This window comes from Euleptes europaea, chromosome 6 (genome assembly GCF_029931775.1).
Source record: "Euleptes europaea isolate rEulEur1 chromosome 6, rEulEur1.hap1, whole genome shotgun sequence".
Taxonomy (NCBI): domain Eukaryota; kingdom Metazoa; phylum Chordata; class Lepidosauria; order Squamata; family Sphaerodactylidae; genus Euleptes; species Euleptes europaea.
The window spans coordinates 57,434,759-57,457,264 of NC_079317.1; the positions used below are offsets into that span (position 1 = coordinate 57,434,759).

At 44.9% G+C, this 22,506-nt stretch overlaps 1 protein-coding gene across 1 annotated transcript in view; it reads left to right on the forward strand.

Annotated features, from left to right (window-relative positions):
* Window positions 1-22,506, forward strand: part of PLEKHH1 (pleckstrin homology, MyTH4 and FERM domain containing H1) — a 69,126-nt gene that overhangs the window by 13,315 nt on the left and 33,305 nt on the right. The window contains exons 4-11 of the mRNA XM_056851138.1: window positions 1,830-1,913; window positions 3,856-3,943; window positions 6,902-7,833; window positions 8,970-9,048; window positions 12,916-13,007; window positions 16,086-16,236; window positions 19,946-20,088; window positions 21,250-21,360. Coding sequence (XP_056707116.1) covers window positions 1,830-1,913; window positions 3,856-3,943; window positions 6,902-7,833; window positions 8,970-9,048; window positions 12,916-13,007; window positions 16,086-16,236; window positions 19,946-20,088; window positions 21,250-21,360 — 1,680 coding nt within the window. The remainder of the gene's footprint in view (window positions 1-1,829; window positions 1,914-3,855; window positions 3,944-6,901; window positions 7,834-8,969; window positions 9,049-12,915; window positions 13,008-16,085; window positions 16,237-19,945; window positions 20,089-21,249; window positions 21,361-22,506) is intronic.

Genomic DNA, 22,506 nt, shown 5'->3' on the forward strand with positions numbered 1-22,506 from the left:
CAATCCTAGACTTTCTTACCTTGTGGCACCACATTGGAGAAATACTTTACGACCAGTTTCAGTTTACTAAAGGTATGCTCACCTGATGCATCCAAGATGGGGTAGCAGCTGAGCATATTTGTGGAAATAGATTTTCCAGTCATTGGCATAAAGTTGGTTCAAGGCACTTTTTACCATGATTGTCACATTGTCCTGAGTCGTTTTGATTGTTTTGCATGTTTTAATCATCACATCACCTACTTGCCTAGTCCCTTTATTTGGAGATGCTGGGGATTGAACCTGGGACCTTCTGTGGGTGTTGTGGGGGTAGTCATTCACTCCTGTTTCCTCCCATTTGAGGCTGCTGCAATTGCTTGTAGTCCCTCACAATTTATAATCCTCAGCAAAGGAGTCACTTCGGCTCATCTTCAGGGAATATGCTGCAGGGTAGTAAAGCTGGGAGTGGGTGTTAAAGCATAATCCTTTCCTCCTCCTCCTTTTCACGCAAGGCTGTTGATTGTCCCAATTAGGGCTGTTGAAAAGAAATTCGGTAAAATTTTGATTCGGCAAAATTCGGCCCGTTTTTATTCGAGAAATGCCAAAGTCTGAACTCCCCTGATTCGGATCCATGGAATTTGGTGCGAGATTTGGAGTTCGTGAATAAATTCGGCTGTTAAAAGCCATTAGAAACACATTCGCGGCTTTCCGCGGCTCCAGGGGCGGCATTTTGGGAGGTTGAGGTCCCAAACTTCAGGGTAGCTTGGAGGGACCCTACTTGCAAGAACCCCCATGTTTTGTGAAGATTGGGTCAGCGGGTCCGAAGTTATGGGGCCTGGAAGGGGTCCCCCCCAATCTGCCCATTGGAATAAAGCCATTAAAAACACATTCATGGCTTTCTGCGGCTCCAGGGGGCATTTTTGGAGGTAGAGGTCCCAAACCTTCAGGGTAGCTTGGAGGGACCCTACTTGCAAGAACCCCCAAGTTTTGTGAAGATTGGGTCAGGGGGTGTAAAGTTATGGGGCCCAGAAGGGCCCCCCCCTTGATCAGCCCATTTTGGAACTAATAGCCCTTGTGGAGTTTGCAAACCCTTGCAATGCAAAGCAACACGTGAGCGACCATGGAAAGGAACAGAGGCACGCTAGCAATGCATGCATATGCTATTCGTAAAAAAATGCCAAATGTGGTAAGTGCTGTTGATTAGGAGAAAAAGCAGAACACAAACTCCCGCAGAGGCAAGCGGGCACAAACACAAACCCCAGGCAGAACCGGCAAACCCCCCCTCAAACCAGTACGGCTCGGCTCAACCACCTACAAGAAACGACCCAAAGAGGAGGCGGGGCGGTTGGCGAGCGGAGGGAGAGGCTCACACACGCTCACCGCCGCACGCACTCAGCTCTAGGCGAGGGTGGCCAGGCCACAGGCAGAAAAAAAGCAGTACGCAAACTCCCGCAGAGGTGAGCGGGCACAAACACAAACCCCAGGCAGAACCGGCAAACCCTCCCCCTTTGGCTCCCCTCCCACCCACAGAAACTGCTCCCCCACACACACACTCAGAATCTGCTTTACACACACACACACACACACACACAGGAGAAAAGGTATAGACAAAAAACCCCAAAATCAAACTGTGTGGATGTCTTCCAGCAGGAGCAGGGACGAGAAGTAAATCCAGCTTGTACCCTCTCCCCCCACCCCAACCCTGGGTGAGAATCCGTAAGACTTTCAGAATATTCCTTACAATTGTACAAGCAAGATATCTTATAAAAGGGTCCTCAAGCACATGTTTGAATGATTGAGGCTAAATTGACTCTAGTGTTTTCCTAACACATTTGTCTTTTTTTCTTTCACAGAAGCAGTTGAGAGCACAAGAAGCTAAAATTGTTCAAGAAAAAGCCGCCAAAATTAAGGACTGGGTGACAGCCAAGCTGAGAGAGGTGGCTATTTTGTCTTATCCTATTTGAACTATATTGGTTGAAGTATTTATTAGTGTGTTGATGGAAATGCTGCATGGGCAACAGCATATTCAGGAGGACAAAGAAGAATTATTTATTATGAATATTTAAAATATAAGCTGTGGTTTACTGTGCGTGGCTTACTATAGAGCAGTTGATTGTTTCTTACATCCCTATCTATTTTCATAGCTGCACTGGCACAAAAATGGGCTTTTAGGGCCTCTATTACATGGACCTTATTTGGCATCTGTCCAGTGCTACCCATATTTATTTATACCCCACCTTTCTACCAAATGGGGACCCAAAGCAGATTACCTCCCTCTCCTCTCCTCCATTTTATCCTCACAACAACCCTATGAGGTAGGTTAGTCTGAGAGAGTATTACTGGCACAACATCACCCAGCGAGTTTCCATGGCAAAGTGGGAATTCAAACCTGGGTCTCCTAAATGCTAGTCCAACATTCTAACCACGACACCACACCTTATAGAAGAAATAGGCCTATAAGATTGTGCCAACATTCTTTCTCTGAGGACGAACCTCTTGTAAGAGAAATAGACTTGTGCCTACATTGATTTCCCCCCACCCCCTGCTTTCCTGCCTCCGGCACCTCTCTTCTCATGAGGATCCCATTTAAGAATCTTTAGGGAAACTACTGCATTGACACTGTCACCAGGAGACTTTTCAGGTGAAATTTGAGGAGATACAGAGTTGGATTCAAAGGACCACAAGCAGAACTCCACTAATTTGAATGGACTTTTCACCCTTCCATTCCCTGCTACATCCCGTGTGCTCCCAAAACAGTTCCTGAGAACTTGTGGACCCTCCAGAAGACCCTGGGATATAAGATTGTGGGGATCTGCAGTTAGGGAGATCTCCTGGAATTACGACTGCTCTCCAGACTACAGGGATAATTTCCTCTGGAGAAAATAGATGCTTTGGAGGATGGACTCTATGGCATTATATCCCTGCTGGACTCCCTCCCCTACCCAACTCCACCCTCCCCAGTCATCATCCCAGATCTCCAGGAAGTTCTTACTCAGAGTTGGCAACCCTATCTGTAGTAAGAAGGGCTAATCAGCAAAAAAATCCCCTCCTCTCACATGTGCATTTTTGCTTATTTGGAAAATGTATATGCTGCCTTTCCAGAGATCTGTACATTTTTCACTACTAGTAGAGAGACTTTCAGTGCAATCCTGAAAGGGGGGGCAAAGGGGTTTGAAAGCGGCATGACCCCTGAGGCAGCTGTCCAAATGGGCACTTACATGGCTGCGGGGCCACTTACGCAGGTGTTAGGAGGCAGTGCAAGGCACGGGCGCTGGAACAGCCGTGGCTGCAGCATTTATCTGGCGCAAGGGCTCGAGTTGGCACCAAAGGGGGCATTCCCAGAGGCGGGGCTGACTTTAGCCAGCTCCCTGAGCCCTTTTGCCCTGGGGATGCCCCCTTTTGCCAGTGCGAATGTTCGCCAGCAAAAGTGGTGGCGCAGCCCCAAGAAACTGAATGGAGCAGTTTCGCTGGGTTTTCAGGAAATTACATGTTTGGCTTGCGGGGCCAAGCCAGCAAGCCTACGCCCCTCCCCCTTAAGATTGCACTGCCCGGATCCAACCCAGAGCATCTGGTTATATGCCCTTTTTTCTGGCACAACAGGCTGTGGAGTTGGCCTGATAACAATTCAAGCTTATAGTACAATATATGAACTAATTTAGTAATTTAGTTGAGTTCAGCATTGTTGAAGTAAGTAGTTGATCAATGTGTCTGGCTGCAAAGAGACAGGATAAAGTACTATTCTTAGTAGCAGGACTTTAAAAAAAGATTCTTGATTAAAGTAATCTTAATTTTTTTAAGTCAGAGACCTCGACAGGACAATTGTAAAGGAAGGGTATTTCAAATTATTCTTTTTCATTGTTTCTTTCCATTGTATTACAGCTTGAGCTGGAAAACCATTACCTCAAGGATTGCAACCTGAGGCTGACAGAGCAGCTTGAAGCACTTCAGAAAGCTTTGCAGGGTAAATGTGTTTTTGAATTGATTACTAATGTCTAGGAATCAGTGGGGAAATTGGAAACAAGAATCCTCAGTTCTGTTCCTGCTGCCACATTGTGTAGTAGTTAAAAATAAGTTGCAAATCTCTCTCCACTAGTCTCACTGTAGTCATAGTTTCCAGTGCACAGAGGGATCGTGAACATCAAGTGATGCTTCCTTTTCATCTTGAAAGTATTTTCAAACATATTTTCAATCATGAGAAATAAATAAATGCTCTCCATAAAATCTCAGTTGCTATCTCCATGCCATTAGTGTCAGTGGCGGAAGATCCACTAACTTTACTGAGGTTAGTACAAAGCTTTGGAATTATTTCATTGCTTGTAGTGTTATATCACCAAAATGCTAATTAGCATTATTTGCTTGCAATGTTAGTTATTTTGAGTAGCATGGAGATAAACAAATGAAAGGGCTTTCATACAGCTGTTGTTTAGAATGTGGCAACGTGAATTCCAACTCCATGTTTTATTGGTGCCAGGTATTCAGACGTCTCCAATTGGTGACTTCTATCCTGATGGGCTCTGATGGTCACTGATGAAGCTCATGAGTCCACTTGAATATAGATTGTAGTTGTCCAGTGGATGCTACTTTGACACTTGGCTGTTACACTTTAAAACATAAGACGTTCATTGTCAGTCCAGTCCTAAACATGTAGGGCAGTAGGCATGGTTGTCTAGAATATTAAGTGTTCCAGCAGTGCCTCTTGCAGTGAACAAATAAAGTTTGGGTAACGTATTTGTGTCTTTAAGCAGCTGTGTACACCTGTCAGGGAGACCCAGACTTGTCAGCTATTCTAGTTACATGTACATAGATGTTTGAAGTGCCACTGTAACATCAGTGTACACTCAGCAGTCATGTTCGCTCTATAAAGTATGGTATAAAGACCTTTGTCTTGCTGAGTTCAGTGCTGCAGTCTTCATACCATTTAGGACTGCGTCTTACACTGAGGGCCTGTTCTCATAACAATGTAGATTTCAACATGGTGATGCGCCATGGGTCATGTATTTGAAGAACACTGTGTGGAAAAGCCTGCTTCATCTGTGATTCACCATGTTTGTATATAAATAAATCTTTTCTGTCTGCTGAATCCTGGAGGCAGTGATTTTCACCAGAATGTAATTAACATTTCAAAAGCAAGGGAAACGTCTTTACCAGATTGTTTCTTTATAACATCAAATTAGGCATAGCGATGTCACAAATCAAACAGCCTGGGGCATAGGAATGTCTATGGGAGGGTGTCAATTCCATGCTGCAAAACTCTCATTGGCATGTATTCATGCTCCTCCATCCACTAGACTTTTGCTTTCTCTGCAAGTGCATGCACGCACCCTTCCAGTTGGGAGCTTTGTAAGCAGGTTGTCATCATCTACTCTGAATGTTTACAGAATGAGGCAGTTGCTATAATAACCTGGTATTAAGTGTTCTGAGATGCCACCAATCAGATTGTTCTCAATAATACACTGACTTCTACACATAATTGTATTAAATTAGCCCCTGAGTCAATTCAGAGGCTCCTGAATAGGGGTTTTTTGGGGGAAGGGGTTTAACCAGGGCTTAACTCTGAAATGTGTCTTCCATGCCAGTGCTCAGCTGTGGAATGTGACGGGTAATAATAAAGACAACATTGGCTTTGAACATTTGTGGAGAGTATGTCCCTCCTCTCCAAATAGCTGCAGCCTCTCCCCCACAATACATACACATGTAAGTGTGTTTGGAATTAACAGGAAGCTCTTCTAAACAGGAGAATGCAAACTTCAGACTGTGATAAGCCCCAGCATATCTCTTTTTAGAAATTCACCACTGCTGTGGCAACAAAATATATCTATCTCTTCCAGGCATTTCTTCTGAGCAACTGTTTTGTCTACTGTTGGGACTGCAGACACAATGATGATGATAGTCTTTGGCCATTTTGATTATAATTTTGGTGGTCAGGAAGGAATTTTGCTGCTCAGTATACTGGTAGGGGATTTTCTCCAGTTTATGGCTCAGTGAAGACCTGTAAGAAATATTAGGGGTGTCATTAGAGTGTTATCTGACTTGTGCTGTCAGGATCTGGCTATACTTGTCCTCTAAAATATGCATGACTAGATCTGGAACAATCTTTAAGAGGATGTAAACTGACTTTGGACTGAATGGTAGAAAGAGTACCAAGAAAAGTAGTTTAGTGAAAGAAGGTTCTTTGAGAAGTTTATGTCATCTTCTGGAAATGTTAGAGCAGAATTCAGTATCCTAAGGGCAGGTTTAGAGCCTGGCCTAGAGATGTAAAATTTGCAGAAATTTTGAGGCCCCAGGAAACAAGTTTTTCCCCCTAGTTTTTTTTTTTTAATGACAATGTTGGGGGAAATTGAAATATAGTAAGCATTGTGTATCAAACCTACACTACGTTTACAGATTGAACAACATAGAATGTATCATTTATAACAATTAGCATATAAACTTGTACTATTTGGCATATTTATGGAATTTAAAAGGAAAAACAATTTTCTATAAGAAAAATTGTAAGTATACCCAATACTTGAAAAAGACTTTCAAACTGCTGCACCCTATGCTACCATTTGCACATGTATCTTTAATTTTTGCCATCTGAAATGTAGGAACAAATAAAAGTTGGAGGAAGAAAACAAATTCTGTAGAAATTCAAACAAAGTGTATTATTTCGGCAGATATTCTCCCCCTTTGCCTGCCCCCTTAGGATTGTTCTGATTTTTACATGTTCCTTGAACGAACATGTAAAAATCAAGCAATATTACTACTTATAGGACTGGTGGCTGAATGACATATCTCTGCTTCTGGATCCAAAGAGCCACTGTTCTGATGTTCACATAGCTTCTTAGATTAGTACATAAATATTTGGAAAGAATTTTGCAAAAATAAGTCATACTGAGTAGCCTCCAACTGAAAAACTCTGCTTGTCTTTTGCTCTCAACTGTAGATATGACAACTCGTTCTGTTTCAAGTTGTAGTGTTCAGCTACCTAAAGATCCACTATCACCCTTCCTTGAGAACTCAGACCAGGATTCCAGGCTTCTTGCAGTGGACACCAAGCAGGCTTATCAAAGTGTATCTGCAAAAGCTATAACAAGTGTGGTCTTTATGGATGACTCCCGTATAGGAGGTGAGACTGAAACATCAGAGCCTTCCCAGAGACTTACCTCTGACTCCTCACAGGAGAAGAATTCTTCTGAGAAAGATTTCATCTCCGTGGCAACCCCAAGAATTTGCACAACATCACTGAGCCACCAAACTGATACTGTGAAATTTCATGGAGCTTTGACTTTACAACTTCAGGAGTCCATCAGTGACTTGGGCAAGATAGCATCTGTTCTGTACAATCCATCAGATGAACTGAGTACCACATTCCATACTCATAAGTTAGATTTTTCCTCCAGGGAAATAGCAAAGGCTCCTAATCGCTCTGTTTCACCATCTGTTCCTGCCTTGAAGTTGTCAACATCCATCACTACAGTGCCCTCAAATTTCTCAAGGAGGGAAGGTGGCAGCATGACTCTCCCAAAAACTCGGACTCCAAGCAATCCAAGGGACAGCATCCAGCTAGCCAAGAGGCATTATAGCCAACCACAGTCAGGAACTGACTGTTTTCATCATGTGGTGAATATAGAGATCAGCAAATTTAAGCCTATAAGAGCTCCCAAGCAATGCCAGAGAGCGGTGGAGGAGACAGATATTGATGAAGAAGTAGCAGAGAAGATGGAGATGGAGGACTGTCTGCTGGAGGAGGGAGGAAGGGGCGAGGAGACTCCTCAGAACCTTTGTTCATGCAAGGAGATGCGGACTTCTGAAGCCAGAGTACGGGACTCAGCAGACAAGCCACCCACTCCTCCCTTGCACAGATTTCCATCTTGGGTAAGGTGTTCATCAAGAATCACTCTTAAGTGGGGACATGATGTATACTGCACATTTAAAAATCAAACTTCTGTACATTGATAAACCGAATTCACGGTTTTCACTGGAACTAATTATATAAATTACAAAGACTTTGTTTTATTATTTTATCTAATAGATGTTAGCTATTAGACGTATGGTCCATGCCTTGGGTAGGTTATGACCTCTTTCCAAACTGTAAAATAAGGCAGTGATGTAAAAGAAGGTTGAATAGAATAGTGAAGGGGAGGGGTAGGAAGTTGTGTTGACTACGGAAAGTTCTTGCCTGGCCCCCTGTAGTCTTGTGCTGTAGCAGTCTGCTCTTATAAGCATGAGTGCTGATGGGTATACTAGATAACATGCCAAAGTCTGATGATGCATGGTCAAAAAGTCAAGACAAAAACTAAAGGGCTGTACTGTAATTGATTAGAAATAGGGTGCTACATTAGTAATTGTTGTCTCTATTCCCTTTGGAGAGTATACTCCTAAAAGTGAAGCCAAGCTTTAATTTATGATGCACAGTTAGATGAACTAAGGCTCCTTGAGCCGTGCATCTTTCTGCACTTCAGACAATACATCAGATGGGTGGTATGTGTGATTTGAATTTTTAAACCACAGTTTCAACTCTGTTGCAAAGCAGGGTTGGAAGGGTGTGAAATCTGGGGTGTGGGGAGGGGGGAGAAATAACAGCCTGGAGGACTTCCCTACCTTGATTGTGCCCCCACATCACCACTCCTCTTCCCAGGCCTTTCCCTCCTGCCAGTGTTCCTGATGCGTGTTTCTATCGCTGAGAACTGTCACGGCTAAAATATCTTCCTCCCTTTCTTTCTTACACTGCCATCCTAAGCAGAGTTGCACCTTTCTAAGCCCCCTGATTTCAATAGATTTAGAAGGGGATAACTCTGCTTAGGATGGCACTGATTAATATCTTCCTTCCTGTCTAACAGTTAATTTACAATTTCGTGCCTTGCACGATATCTCCTTGTAACTGAGTTGCTGAGTGTTCTCAGAACACAACGAGGGGGAAGATAGCTGGGTATGAAGAATGAACAAGGCAAGCAAGAAGAAGATTTGGTTTTGATTTGCCTTTCCCTCTGATTTTCCCTCTCTTGTTTTAGGAGAGTCGTATCTATGCTGTAGCCAAGGTTGGCATGAGAGTATCAGAAGTGGCTCTGGGGAATGACTCTTCTAGCCAGAGTAAGTACTAGTTCACCCAGAGATGCCATTATTGTAAAGCTGATATCTCCGATGGTATTTTTAAATGTTGGGTAATTTAAATGCTTTTGATGGTAGATGTACTACAGGTTGAATTAAAACCCATTTGGTAGGTTGTGTTTGTTAAGGCTAGTTCATGGATTCAAGCAAACTTCATAGAATGCATTTGCTTCACCTTGTTTTGTAGAATACATCCGGGTGCCATTTATACCGACTTAGTTGAGCCTTTTGTTTGTTCTCCACTATCAGTGAATTCCTCACCCAGTGGATGAGGACACTTTCCGGAGGCTGGTGCTACATCTCAAAAGCTTTCAGACAAAGAGCAGCCTCCTCTTACAGTGGTCTTTTATACCTGGGTTGTTCTTGTCGCGGTCAGCCCCCGACTACTTTGGCGCTTCATTTTAATTATGCATGTATTTTCCAAAGTCTGCCTCAATCCCAAATCGAAAGCCGGTCCTGTGCATACTTGTCACACTCAGGTGTTTCTCCCCACGCCTATTCTTGCTTCTCCATCACACATGGCTGTCCCCGTCATCTAACCCCTCACCTAAAACCATTTGCAAGTGCACTAGCGAAAAAATAATGCTTGAATACCATAAGACTGCTTATTTTGTCAGTTTCACAGTGAGTGTGGGCCAGTTTCAGTTCTGGACAGGATGGAACAGAATGGGCCGATTTGCCGCCCTCCCCTTATACACTTCCTCTTATAGGCATGAAAGCCTCTTTTTTGTTCGTTTGCAAGTGCAGAAGTACCGATGGAATGTGGAAGTGGTCACAAATGACCATGCAAGTGTTTTCATGTTCTTATGACCCCTGCATTGAGATAGCCAGAAAAAAATGGTTGGGGGAGCGGGGTTGTCCAAATCCTTCTCTGTTTTGGCTATAAAATGGCCACGGGGTTCAGATCAAATGAAAGAATTCCACTGCAGCCAGTTACAAAGCAACGTTTTTAGGGGGGAAGGACTCATACGTAGTTCAGAAGCTCTGCATTTTCTCTGGGGATGTATGATTGATCACAAGGTACTCCTTGAATTTCTTCGGGAGAAAAAGCCCCAGTACATAGTGTTTTGAGAATTCAACTACAAATACTGTGCAGTTAGTGAGCAGCAGATCCGGCGGAAACAAACCATGCACAAAAGGCCAGTGTCATCTTAAGCAATGTTATACCTTCTACAGTGAGGGAAAAAAGTATTTGATCCCCTGCTAAATTTGCCCGTTTGCCCTCTGACGAAGAAATGACCACTCCATAATTTTAATGGTAGGTCTATTGTAGCTGTGAGAGACAGAACAACAACAGGAAAACCCCCAGAAACCCAGAAGACAAAAGTCAGAGATTGATGTGCATTATAATGAGTGAAATAACTATTTGATCCCCTATCAACCAGCCAGATTAGGGTTAGGGTTAGGGTTCTGCTGTCGACAGAAGCAATCAATCCATCAGATTCCAAACTAGCCACCATGACCAAGACCAAAGAGCTGTCCAAGGATGTCGGGGACAAGATTGTAGACCTGCACAAGGCTGGACTGGGCTACAAGACTATTGCCAAGCAGCTTGGTGAGAAGGTGACAACCCTAACCCTAACCCTAACTGTCAACCTCCCTCGGTCTGGGGCTCCATGCAAGATCTCATCTCGTGGAGTTGCAATGATCATGAGAACGGTGATGAAGCAGCCCAGAACTACACGGGGGGAACTTGTCAATGATCTCAGGGCAGCTGGGACCATAGTCACCATGAAAACAGTTGATAACACACTACGCCGTGAAGGACTGAGATCTTGCAGAGCCCGCAAGGTCCCTTTGCTCAAGACAGCACATGTACAGGTCCGTCTGCAGTTTGCCAATGCACATCTGAATGACCCAGAGGAGAACTGGGTGGAAGTGTTGTGGTCAGATGAGACCCAAATCGAGCTCTTTGGCATCAACTCAACTCGCCGTGTTTGGAGGAGGAGGAATGCTGCCTACGACCCCAAGAACACCATCCCCACCGTCCAAGATGGAGAGGGACATATTCTGATTTGGGGGTGTTTTTCTGCTAAGGGGACAGGACACCACCGCATCGAAGGGACGATGGACGGGACCATGTATCGTCAAATCTTGGGTGAGCACCTCCTTCCCTCAGCCAGGGCATTGAAAATGGGTCAAGGATGGGTATTCCAGCATGACAATGACCCAAAACACACGGCCAAGGCAACAAAGGAGTTGCTCAAGAAGAAGTTCATTAAGGTCCTGGAGTGGCCTAGCCAGTCTCCAGACCTTAATCCCATTGAAAATCTGTGGAGGGAGCTGAAGGTTCGAGTAGCTACACATCAGCCTCGAAATCTTACTGACTTGGAGAGGATCTGCAAGGAGGAGTGGGACAAAATACCTCCTGAGATGTGTGCAAACCTGGTGGCCACCTACAAGAAACGTCTGACCTCTGTAATTGCCAACAAGGGTTTTGCCACCAAGTACTAAGTCATCTTTTGCAAAGGGATCAAATACTTATTTCACTCATTATAACGCACATCAATCTCTGACTTTTGTCTTCTGGGTTTCTGGGGGTTTTCCTGTTGTTATTCTGTCTCTCACAGCTACAATAAACCTACCATTAAAATTACGGACTGGTCATTTCTTCGTCAGAGGGCAAACGGGCAAATTCAGCAGGGGATCAAATACTTTTTCCCCTCACTGTAAGTCCACTTATCTGAGCAAAGTGTTCTGAAGGTGTCATCCTGCAAACGAGGTAAAATTGGCAATTGTCCCTTCATACGCATTCTCTGTGTTGCCTCCTACATTGTGAATGGTCTACCTGAGGCTATTAGGAAGGCCCCGTGCTTCTCTATCATTTTGTAAAATATACATTATTTTGTCTTACTTACAAATCTTTGTTGTTAGATTCAAATGTTATCATATCTTGTAATCTGCTCACTGATAGACTGAACATTTTTATCATACTTGTAATCCTCCCTGGGTCCCAATAAATGAAAATATTTATTGTTACAATTATTGTTATAATTATTTAATAATAATAATGTCCATTGAAGTCAATCAGCATAGAAGTGTATAACTCTGCATAGGATGACACTATTAGGCTGCATTCCTAAGGGCACTTTCCAAGGAGTGAGATCCATTGAATAACGTGAGACTTACTCCTGAGTAGACCTGATTAGGATTGTTCCTTGGGATGGCTATACCTCAGCCAACACATTCCTCTGCCATGTGGCTCAGGGTTTACAACACGCAATTGGCTAGTGCTGGCAGGCATGTTCCTGTCCAGAATGGAAGAAAATACATGCACTAGAGCAGGGGTGTCGAATTCAATTGTTAAGAGGGCCGGATATGATGTAAATGTCAGTTAGTCGGGCCAGGACATGCTTCTCCAGCCCACATCAACAGTGGGGAGGGTGGCTGCCCTAGCTGGCTTGCGGGCCGGATCTGGCCCCTGGCCTTATGTTAGACACCCCTGCACTAGAGCCTCATTACAGGTAGTTTAAAGGGAGAGCTTGGAAATAATTATAACTGCTGATGTAGTTACACAAAGCATTCCTTCACTGCCTGAAGATTCCCACCATCCTAGTCTGTACTCTCCTTTTGGGCCACAAATAGGTAGTGGATGTTCCAGATGATGCATTTTGGGCCCAGGCCCCACATAACTATTTCCATAAGTAATCCTCGATTTGAATGATGAGTGCTCTTTTCCTAATAACTTCATGGTCATTTGTTGAGTTTTGTCAGGTTCCCTGTTGCCACATCACTGTTCATCGCCCCGCCCCCCAAACCCCACTTAGCTAAATGCTAATACTTCCATTAAAATAATTTCATTGGTTTTTTTATTCTCTTTCTCTCTTTTAAACATAAAACAATTCTCAGCTTCACATTCCCCATCTTATTCACCCCCTGGGCCATTCACCTGCCTCGTTTACAGAAATGTTACAGTGCCTGTCTACACCATGCTAAAAGGGGTAAGGAACTATTTCACATTTCTCTGTTAGGAGAAAATTGGGAAAAGTGGGCCAGCCTGTGAAATTTGCAGTGGAGAGTAACAAATAGGTGTGAGACTTATTAGATCCTTAGAATCTAAATTCTGACTGCCAGCAAAGAAGCTCCACTGCAAACAAGCCTCTTAAAAGAAGAAAAGAGAAATTAAGCAAGTGGTCAAATTCCCCCAAGTTTTGTCCCTTTGAAAGCAACATATATTAGTGTTGTTCTAGGAGCCAGAAGCAAGAAGGTATGGGATTTCACTATGTATATTGTTATGGGAAGCTCTTGTGGCGAGAGAGAGATAAGATGAAGAATGAAAATAAATCAAAGAATTCAAATGGAGGCTGGATTTTAGGCATTTTACAAGAGTGAACCTGCAAGGACTTGCGAGAGGTATCTCATTTTCCCCACCCTGCTATTTCCTCTTTCCCTTTCCTGAAAGCTCCCATAGCATCTCCCCTTTTCTTGCTTTCTTCTCTCCTTCCCACCCAATAGCCAACCTACATTTATCTGCCCCTCTGTCTTCAGCTTTCCCTGCAATCATGAAAGGGGGGGGGCGAAGCTCCTTAGGAGCTGGCGTGACCCAGTGCCAGTGTAAGTGCCCACTTAACCCAGGATAAGGAGCACTTAAGGCCTCATGGGTGGCACCCATGCCAGCACTGGGACATGACGCAATACAGTGCCCTGGGGTTTTGTCACCAGCGCTGCCTCCTAGTAGTGTTCCAGCGGTGCAAGTCCCTGCACCGGCATCCCAGGAGACATTCCTGGGGCATTCCTGGGAGCAGCGTTCTTAAAGGCAGTTTCCTAACCCCCTCTGCTCTGGGAATGCCCCTTCTTGCAGCGGCATGACTACACCACCTTTTTTGGTGGTGTAGCCCCATTGATTTCAATGGGGGATTATCGGGTAAGCTTTATTTTTCCTTTATTTTAATTTTTGTTTTGCGGCCAGGAATCCTCTGTGGCTGCGGCATGGCTGCGCTGCTTCCAGCCACCATCGAACTACCCCCCCCCCAGGATTGGGCTGCCCGGCCCAGTTGTGTGTTGACAACAACTGGAATTGTGGGGGGGGGGGAACGACACACCTCATTTTCCATGATATACCTCTGCTCACACTATTTCCCTGCTCTTGGCAACCCCATATCCTCTCCCCTTTCCCTGCCTCATTCTCCCTTTCTCAGCCTTTTATCTGCCTTCCATCTTCAGCTATATTTATTATTTGTTTACTTCATTTATACCCCATCTTTCTCCACAGTGGGGAACAAAGCAGCTTATACTATTATCCTATCCACCCTTTCATCCTGACAACAACCCTGTGAGGTAGGCTAGGCTGAAAGTCTGTGATTAGTCCCAAACTACCCAGTGAGTTTCCATAGCAAAATGGGAATTTGAACTTGGGTCTCCCAGACTCTACTCTGAAGCTCTAACCGCTACACCACACTGGCTTTCATAGGGTGGCTGCTGTTAAACAGTAGCCAGCAGCCAGGCCTAGTTGAGCCATGCAAGTCAGGTGGTATCAAGTCACCCAGTGATTGCTGCCTGCCTGGCCCCAATTAGTCCTTCTTCAAAGACCAAAACAGCCCTGAACAGGACCCTGCCCCGTCTCCCTGCCTGTTACTCACAAAAACCAAGCCTGGAATACTGTGGTTGCCTAGCAATGGCCACTGAGGGAATCCTTTTCCTAAAGCTAAAGACATTATTGTTGTCATCTGGAGTCTTTTTAACCTCCTCAATGTGTTTTCTTTTTAGATTTTAGATTTTTCTGCAAATCTGGGGCATTTTTCAGGTTTGCAGAGAGATCTGTCTTGCCTGTTCACAGCTCAAAACATCTTAAATATCCTCAGATTTGGTTGACGGGTATTAGAATATAAAAGTGGGGGCCTACCAGAAACTTGTGGGAACGTCCATCCCATTCCCCCCACCTTTGTTTCCTCCCTTCTCCCCCTACTTCTCTGCTTCTTACTCTTTTCTCCATCCTGCCACCCTTTCTCTTACTCTCTTTCTGCCCCCACCCAATCCCTCTCTCTTTTTCTCTATCTGCCCCCTATTCACCACTCTCTCTCTCTCTCCCCTGTACCCCATCACTCATTTTTTTGCCCTTTACCCCATCACTCTCTTTTTCTGGCTTTCTTCCACACACCCCATGACTCTTTCTTTCTCTGTCTTTCTGCTACCCACCCTAGTAACCTCCCCCATTGCTGCCAGTTCAGGGCCCAATGAGGCTTCTTTTACCCCCCCCCCCCTCAACATTGCTGCTCTCAGAGGCTCACCCATGCAGCTTCAGCTGGGACCACTGAGGCTCCCCCCCCCCACCATCGCTGCTGTCAGCAGCTCACCTGGTGCGCCTCCAACATGCCTGGAAATTTCTCTCTCTGACATTGCTACAAATGTAAAGGTTTGGATCTAGCCCTCAAGTAAATCCTGCTGTGTGTGTGAAATGAGAAATACCTCAAGACAATGTAATAGTCATGTGAGGCTGTTGTCAAGTCACAGAAAGAGGGCTATGACAGTATACTGCTAATCCCATTGATGCTGTAGCAAAACAAACTGTAATGAAAAGCGGCCAACAGATTTCAAGCCAGCAAAGGGGATGCTGATCAGGGTATTTAAATCATTCCCCATGGGAGGCTGTTTTTCTTCTTGCGATATCTTAGCTGCTAACAAAATATGAGAATTCTACTTAGTTGAGGTTTGTCTGTGCGTGTTGCAGCACCAGCAAAATTAGTACAATCAACCTATTCCAGGTGCGATCCATCAAACTCCACACTTACAAAGCATTCCAGCGTTATAGACTGTTCTGTGGCATGTTTGGACAAATGATGCATTTTACATAAAGTAGTCGTTCTGGTTGCAGTTGTAGTGTCTGGAGCACAAGCAAAATGAATTGGAAGCCCTAGAAGAATGAGATGAACAACTATAGGGCTTACCCATTTTTTGTAAGGGGCAAAGGGCAGAGTTGGCAAAATGTAACTCCTTTGCTGCTTCCTCATGATTTGTGTGGTGCAATTAAGTTGGAGCGTCTGCCTTTCCTTCCATCCTGACTTCAGTGGCTTGTTTTCTAGAAAGCGACCCAGATCAGCAATGTGCCTTTCTTCGATGAGTCCTCCTGCTCCGACGATGACTGCAGCTCCCATGTGAGTCTGAGAGCTTCCAATGCAGGATCTGAGCCCAGGAAAACAAGCAGACCCGGCAGTCCTCGTGCTGTGAAACGAGGTGAGGTGGAAGAAGAATGGTATTGTTTTCTAAATTGTTTAGAGAAGGCATTCAAAGTGTTTAAAACACTGGGTTGGATCCAACCAGCTTTTCTACTGCTGAAAAAAGGAGGAGAGAGTTCCCTTTGACCACCAAACACCTGCATGGACAAAAGCCATGGGGGGCAATGGCTGTAAAAAAGAGAGGAATTGGACAAGATTGAGCAAAAAAGCTGGCGGGATCCAACCTATTAAATCTACCTGTAGCTGTATAAACTGTTCTGAGAGTTAGTCTGAGCTGTCTCAGAACAATCACCTTTCATCTGTCGTGGATGATACCTTGGAGCCAGCTTCTCAGCATATGGAGTGTCTGGGAATGGACTCAGACGCTACTGTCCCTGCCGTGGAGGCAGAGTCCATCCCGGCCTTTAAAGCTGGCGCTGACGGCCCAGGCACGGAAGCAGAGGCCTTCCTGGCATCCTCTGCCAGCCCCTACCAGAAACCCCCAGCCCTACTTACCTGCTGGGGAGGGGGGCAGGAACCATCGCCCACGGCACCCACAGTCCAGGAGGGTACCGGCCCTGACCCCTCTCTGCCGGAAGGTGCAGCGGCAGAACCCTCCTCCCCAAGACCAGCAGCCCTGCAAAAGCCCTGGCTGTCAAGCAGGGAGAAGCTGCCAACTGCTTGTACCTGGGAGGCAAGGTCCCAGGTGGAGGGAGCAAGGGAAGGCTGATAATCTGTGCTAGACAGCTCACGAGGAGCCTGGGAGGACAGGGAGAGCCAGACGAAGGCTCAGACAACCATGGGTTAACAGAGGTACAGGGGAAAAGGGGAGCACCTGGGTGAAAGGGGTGGGGGCTGGGATTGAAGGGGGAGATAGGGATAAAAGGCAGCAGAATGAGCCATGACGGGGAGGCGAGTGGACTGAAACCTGACCCAGAAAGAGATCAGTAGGCAGATGTCCTGGGCAGTCTGAGACAGGAGAAAGGTGTCTCCAGTGTCTCTGCCCTTTCTGAAGCTGGCCCAGGTAGGGGAGCGCATCGTGGGCAGTACGGAGGAAGAGGGAAAGAGATTGATGGGCGGTGCCCGGACTTACATGGAGAATCAGCATAGCATCGTAAACTTCAGTGAAATCCTCCAGTGATGCTAGCTGAAAATAAGTTCTCAGACACTTGGAAAGTGAACATTTCAAACTGGCCCTACACCAAAGAAAAGACCCAGTTCTTGCCATTGCAGACTGATTATTTTGTTCAAAGTGTTAGTGTTGGATCTTGTCAAGGTTGTCGTGCCACACCTGTTAGGACAAGGGAACCTGCGCTTTCCTGCCAGGTTTTGCAATTGGCAGTAAATTGCAGATAGGGCCATTTTTGTCTCCCTGGCTGGATTTTAGATGCCCATTCCCTAGTCCAGAGATTCTGCCTCATCCAAGGGTTTCCTAATCTGACAAAAAGCAAACATGTTGCCAAAATGCACAGCCTTTCGCCTGTTGCCTCCTTTCACAAAGGGATCGCAGAATCCATTATCAGATATGGACTAACTGCCAGAATTCTCAGCATTTTGCCTATTTTCCCTCCCACAGCCTAGAGTTGCAAAATCCCCCAAGGGCAGAATTGGCATTTCTCCTACATTTCTGTATTCATCTTGTGTCTAGTTTGGAGTTTTTTTAAAAAAGCTAATCCTTAGCCAAGGTTAATTCAAACACTGGTTTATACTGTACTCTATAAACAGAAGTCAGCAGTCTCTATTCATAAGAATAGGCCTAAAGTGTTTTATGTGTGTATTAACATCCATGCCCGTGAATGCACTAGCAACTTACCTCGCAATTTAAACGTGTCCAGTACTCAAGCATCCAACATGACTTAAAATTTCTGTTCCCACCGCGTCACCTTCCTCCGCTGTATTAGATAAAATCCATATGTTTTCCCCTCGCGGCAGCATTCACACGCCAGCTCGAAGGAGCATTGTGATTGGTTGAGGTGGTAGCCTGCCACGCATGCCCACTCGGTGCTTGAAACAAGGACGGCGATTGGTCCAGCGTGGGCAGTTAGGCGGGGGGAGTGGATGGTGGGCTGGCAGCAGGAAGTGGATTGAAGACAGATTTTATGTTTGCACTTCAGGCTCCGGGTGAGGAAAACGTTTAATTTCTATTAATTCGCCGTGTAAGCGAATGCTCTTAACACGGAGAAATTGTGCTCTGGAGACGTCTCCGGAATCCTTCGGAAGAGATGAAGTGCGAACATGCAAGGAAACCCCGTAGAAATCGGAGCTGCAAACTCGAAGTGCGGACATGGTCCATGTTTCACTTAATCACTAGCACCCAATGCAGCCTCCTGCTTTTGCCTGGGTTAACATAGGGTTACCAACTCTGACATGGGAAATGCCTGGAGATTTGGGGCCAGTGTCTGGAGAGAGTGGAGTCTGGGGAGGGGAGGGAGTTCAGCAGGGATGTACTTCCAAACAATCAACCCTCTGAAGCTGCCATTTGTTCCAGTGTTACTGATCTGTGTAGTCTGGAGATCAGTTGTCATTCCAAGCTTCTGCCCATGCAGAAACTCCACAAAGACCAGATGTATGGGCCAGTAGCTTCTAATTGATTTATAATTTTAATAGATTTATTGTTTCCATATCAGGTAATAGCAACATTGATTATGCTTATATTAAACAGAGAAATGTGTCCAGCTTCAGGCAGGCATCTGGGGCAAGAGGCAATAAGCATGGTCAAAACACAGGTGTTCACAAGTCCTGGCGTCAACCCAGAAGGGCAAATTCAAAGAGCACAAGCCTGGTCATGGTCCAGACGGTCAAACACTCAGAGGTCCAGAATAAGGCTCAGAACAACAGCAGGCACACAAAGGCTGTGGACTTTGCTTTCACACAGGTTCGCCCTTTCCTGGCTGCCTTTATCAGGAAAACCCTGCTGAGTCATCCAGGAACAAGTGCAACTCATCAATGGCTGAGCAGCCTACATGGCTGTCAGCCCTGATCCTGTGGTGACTCAGGTTCACAGGCAGAGGTTGACCTGCGCTGGGCAGCCAACTGCGCTATGGTGCCAGCCCTGCCCCTCTCTCCAGGCCTACCTTCTCCAGCGTTCCAAGGGCTCTGGCCACCCTGGGAATAAGGCTGGCAGCTGCAACGCTTCTATTTCAGTCTTGGACCCCAGGGTGCGGGACTGAGGGCATGGCTTGATGTTGCAAGCAAAACAGACCTCCTGTTTCCCAGCAGGGCTTCCAAAAATATGTTGCCTTGCTTAATGTCAATGCACTGTTCCTCAATCGCCTTTTATGCATGGCTGTTTCCCTCGTGGTCACCCCTCTGACGACTTCGGATCTTTGTTTTGATTATGCATGCCATTTCCGACCATCAGAGGTTGCCTTGCTCTCCCTATGCATTTCCCCATGTTTTGCCCACGTTTTCAGAGACCTGTTTTATCTCGGTTTTGAAAACACGGGCAAAACATGGGGAACTGCAGGGGAGAGCGAGGCAACCTCTGATGGTTGGAAATGGCATGCATAATCAATTCAAAGACCCAATATCATCGGAGGGGTGACTGCGAGGGAAACAGCCAAGCATAAAAGGCCTATGGAGGCATTTATTCAGCTGGAATAAGTCACTGAATGTTGAGTTTTCAAGAGACATTCATGCATGCATGAATCAGCCCCTTACAGCATTCAGCATGTAAAGTAAGGATACCCAGCGTATAAGTTGTTTTCCATTGTCCTTTTCATTTCTAGCAGGTGTTTCTGTATCCTCGCTGAGCTCGGAGAGTGACTATGCCATCCCGCCAGATGCCTATTCCTTGGATGGAGACTATTCCGAACCAGAGCACAAACTGCAGCGGACATCTTCTTATTCCACTGATGCTGGGGTCTACAGTGTAAGCTATGACTCCTCCTCCCAAAATCTCCCTTGTGGACTGGACTTAAATAAAAGGCATTTAGTATTTGCTGCCTGAACAATTTGCTGCCTGTCGGAAACCAGCAAACCTGTCAGAAACCAGCAAACTCTACATCCCCATAAAGCAAAAATTGGCGTTTTGAAAACCCCTGATGTATTGAGATGTCTATGTATAGTTTATCTGAAGAAGTGAGCCTTGGCTCACGAAAGCTCATACCCTGCCAGAAATTTTGTTAGTCTTTAAGGTGCTACTGGATTCTTGCTCCTTTCTACTGCTACAGACAAACATGGCTGGCTATCCATCGTGACCTATGTATAGTTTGAGTCTTTATTTTATTTATTTATTTATTTATTTATTTATTTATTAGACTTATAACCCGCCCTCCTCAGCAGGCCGACTCAGGGCGGGTAACATCATTTAAAAAATACAATAACATACAATATAAAGAAACATTAAAATCCATAATAAAACCATCAATAAAATTCTAAAAAAAACCCCTAAAATGATGGCGCACAAATCTAAAAGCTGTAGGGGACCGTACAGGTAGTAACCCTGTGCTTTTGTTGTTCCCACTAAGGGGAAAAAGTGGGGGAGGCCAGTAGATGATGTAAATAATATGAGCAAATATAGGGCGGCTGTCCTCAATTGTAGGCCTGGTGGAAAAGCTCTTGTCTTGCAGGCCTTGCGGAAAACTTTCAGATCCCGCAGGGCCCTGATGTTACCAGGCTAGCACCCTGGTAACTTGATGTGGGAAGGGATAATGTGTCTCTGCACCTGGCTGCAGAGTCGTTATTATCCTTATAGTATTCCTGCCTGTCCTGTCCTGTAGCTGTTGGCAATGTTTTTGTCCATATGTGAAATTCCAGATTTTGAAGAGAATTTGGGACTAGAATAGGTAATGGAGTATAATAGGACTTGAATGACCTGTCACTGGCTGCTACGTGACTAAGAACTTTGCATGTCAACTTTCCTCTTCTGGATGGGTTGATGGCCATAATTCTCATTCAATAGCAAGGGTAAAAATTATGGGCATCTGTCAGCCATGCCACCTCCAATGTAATCTTATGCCTACTCACCATACATTTTCTGGGCATGGGCTTGGCCATTTCACAAGACAATATGTTTGTTTTTCCCCCCTAGGAGCCCATGGAGAAATCAGGTTATTTGCTGAAAATGAGCAACCAGGTGAAGACGTGGAAGAGACGGTGGTTTGTTTTGAGAAATGGACAGCTCATGTATTATAAATCCCCAGTGAGTTCCTAGTAAATACTCATGTTGGGGATGAAAGAGGGAGTGAAACATGCTTTGTCTAGCCAAGCATTCTATTTAATTTAACGTCATAAAATAAAATAAATCAGAATATATTGAAGCCATCTCCCACAGTGCTCTGCTAATATGTTCTTCTGTGATCCTGAGTGATGAGCAGCTAAAAGGAAGAGGGCTTTGCAACTGAAAGGAGAAAAGAGTCTGTGGACTAGTTAATTCTATGCTAGCAATTGAAAAACCCCCCAATAGGTGTGTATTTATGCATTTCTCACTGAGACTCAAAGCTGATTGCATAGTGTAAAATAATGCAGTGAAATAGCATGAGACATCTAATAATCAGTGCAATAGTACTGCAATTACAAATAGGAAACAGTGCAAAAATAAAGTATCAGATATGATTTGTAATTCAATTTTCTTTGCTGTTTGACATAAGTAGACAACAATGTAGTCATAGCAGGACAATACATACCATAAACAGCGGCATAGATGGTAGTCCTGTTCCCTTTTGAAAAGTGCCTTCCTGAACTATTCCACTATACTACAGCCCTACTTCCTTTATAAAAACACCCACCTGAACAATTCTGTTTTACACAGTCTGTGGAATGACAGAAGTGTGGGAACGTTCCTGACCTCCTTAGGCAGGCCATTCCTGCAAGAATGGCCACAAGAAAGAATGCACGTGTCTGGGCAGCTTTTGATCTTACCCATTTGCAGAATGGGTCCTTTGGAACGCTTTGCTCACATGAGTGAAGCTATCACAGAGAAACATAACAGAAGAGGTGATCCTGCAGATATGATAGTCCAAGGCCATGGAGGTTTTGTATGTGATAACCAGTACCTTGAACTGAACTGGAACAGCTACCAGGAAAAAATAGGTGCATCTTCTACATTTGCAATTGAAAGAAGAAAAGAGTTTGTGAACTAGTTAGTTGTATGCTGGCAATTAAAAACACCCTTCAATTGTGTATGTTATCCTAATATTTGTGTTACCTTCATATGAAGGGCATCATGGGAGAGCATTAGGAGAATGTGATCAGAAAATGAGAATAAATGCTAGTCTTTTGCTTAGATAATTTCTAACACTTTCCTCATCTTAATTCTTTCCTTTGTGCATACTTATATAGCACAGTT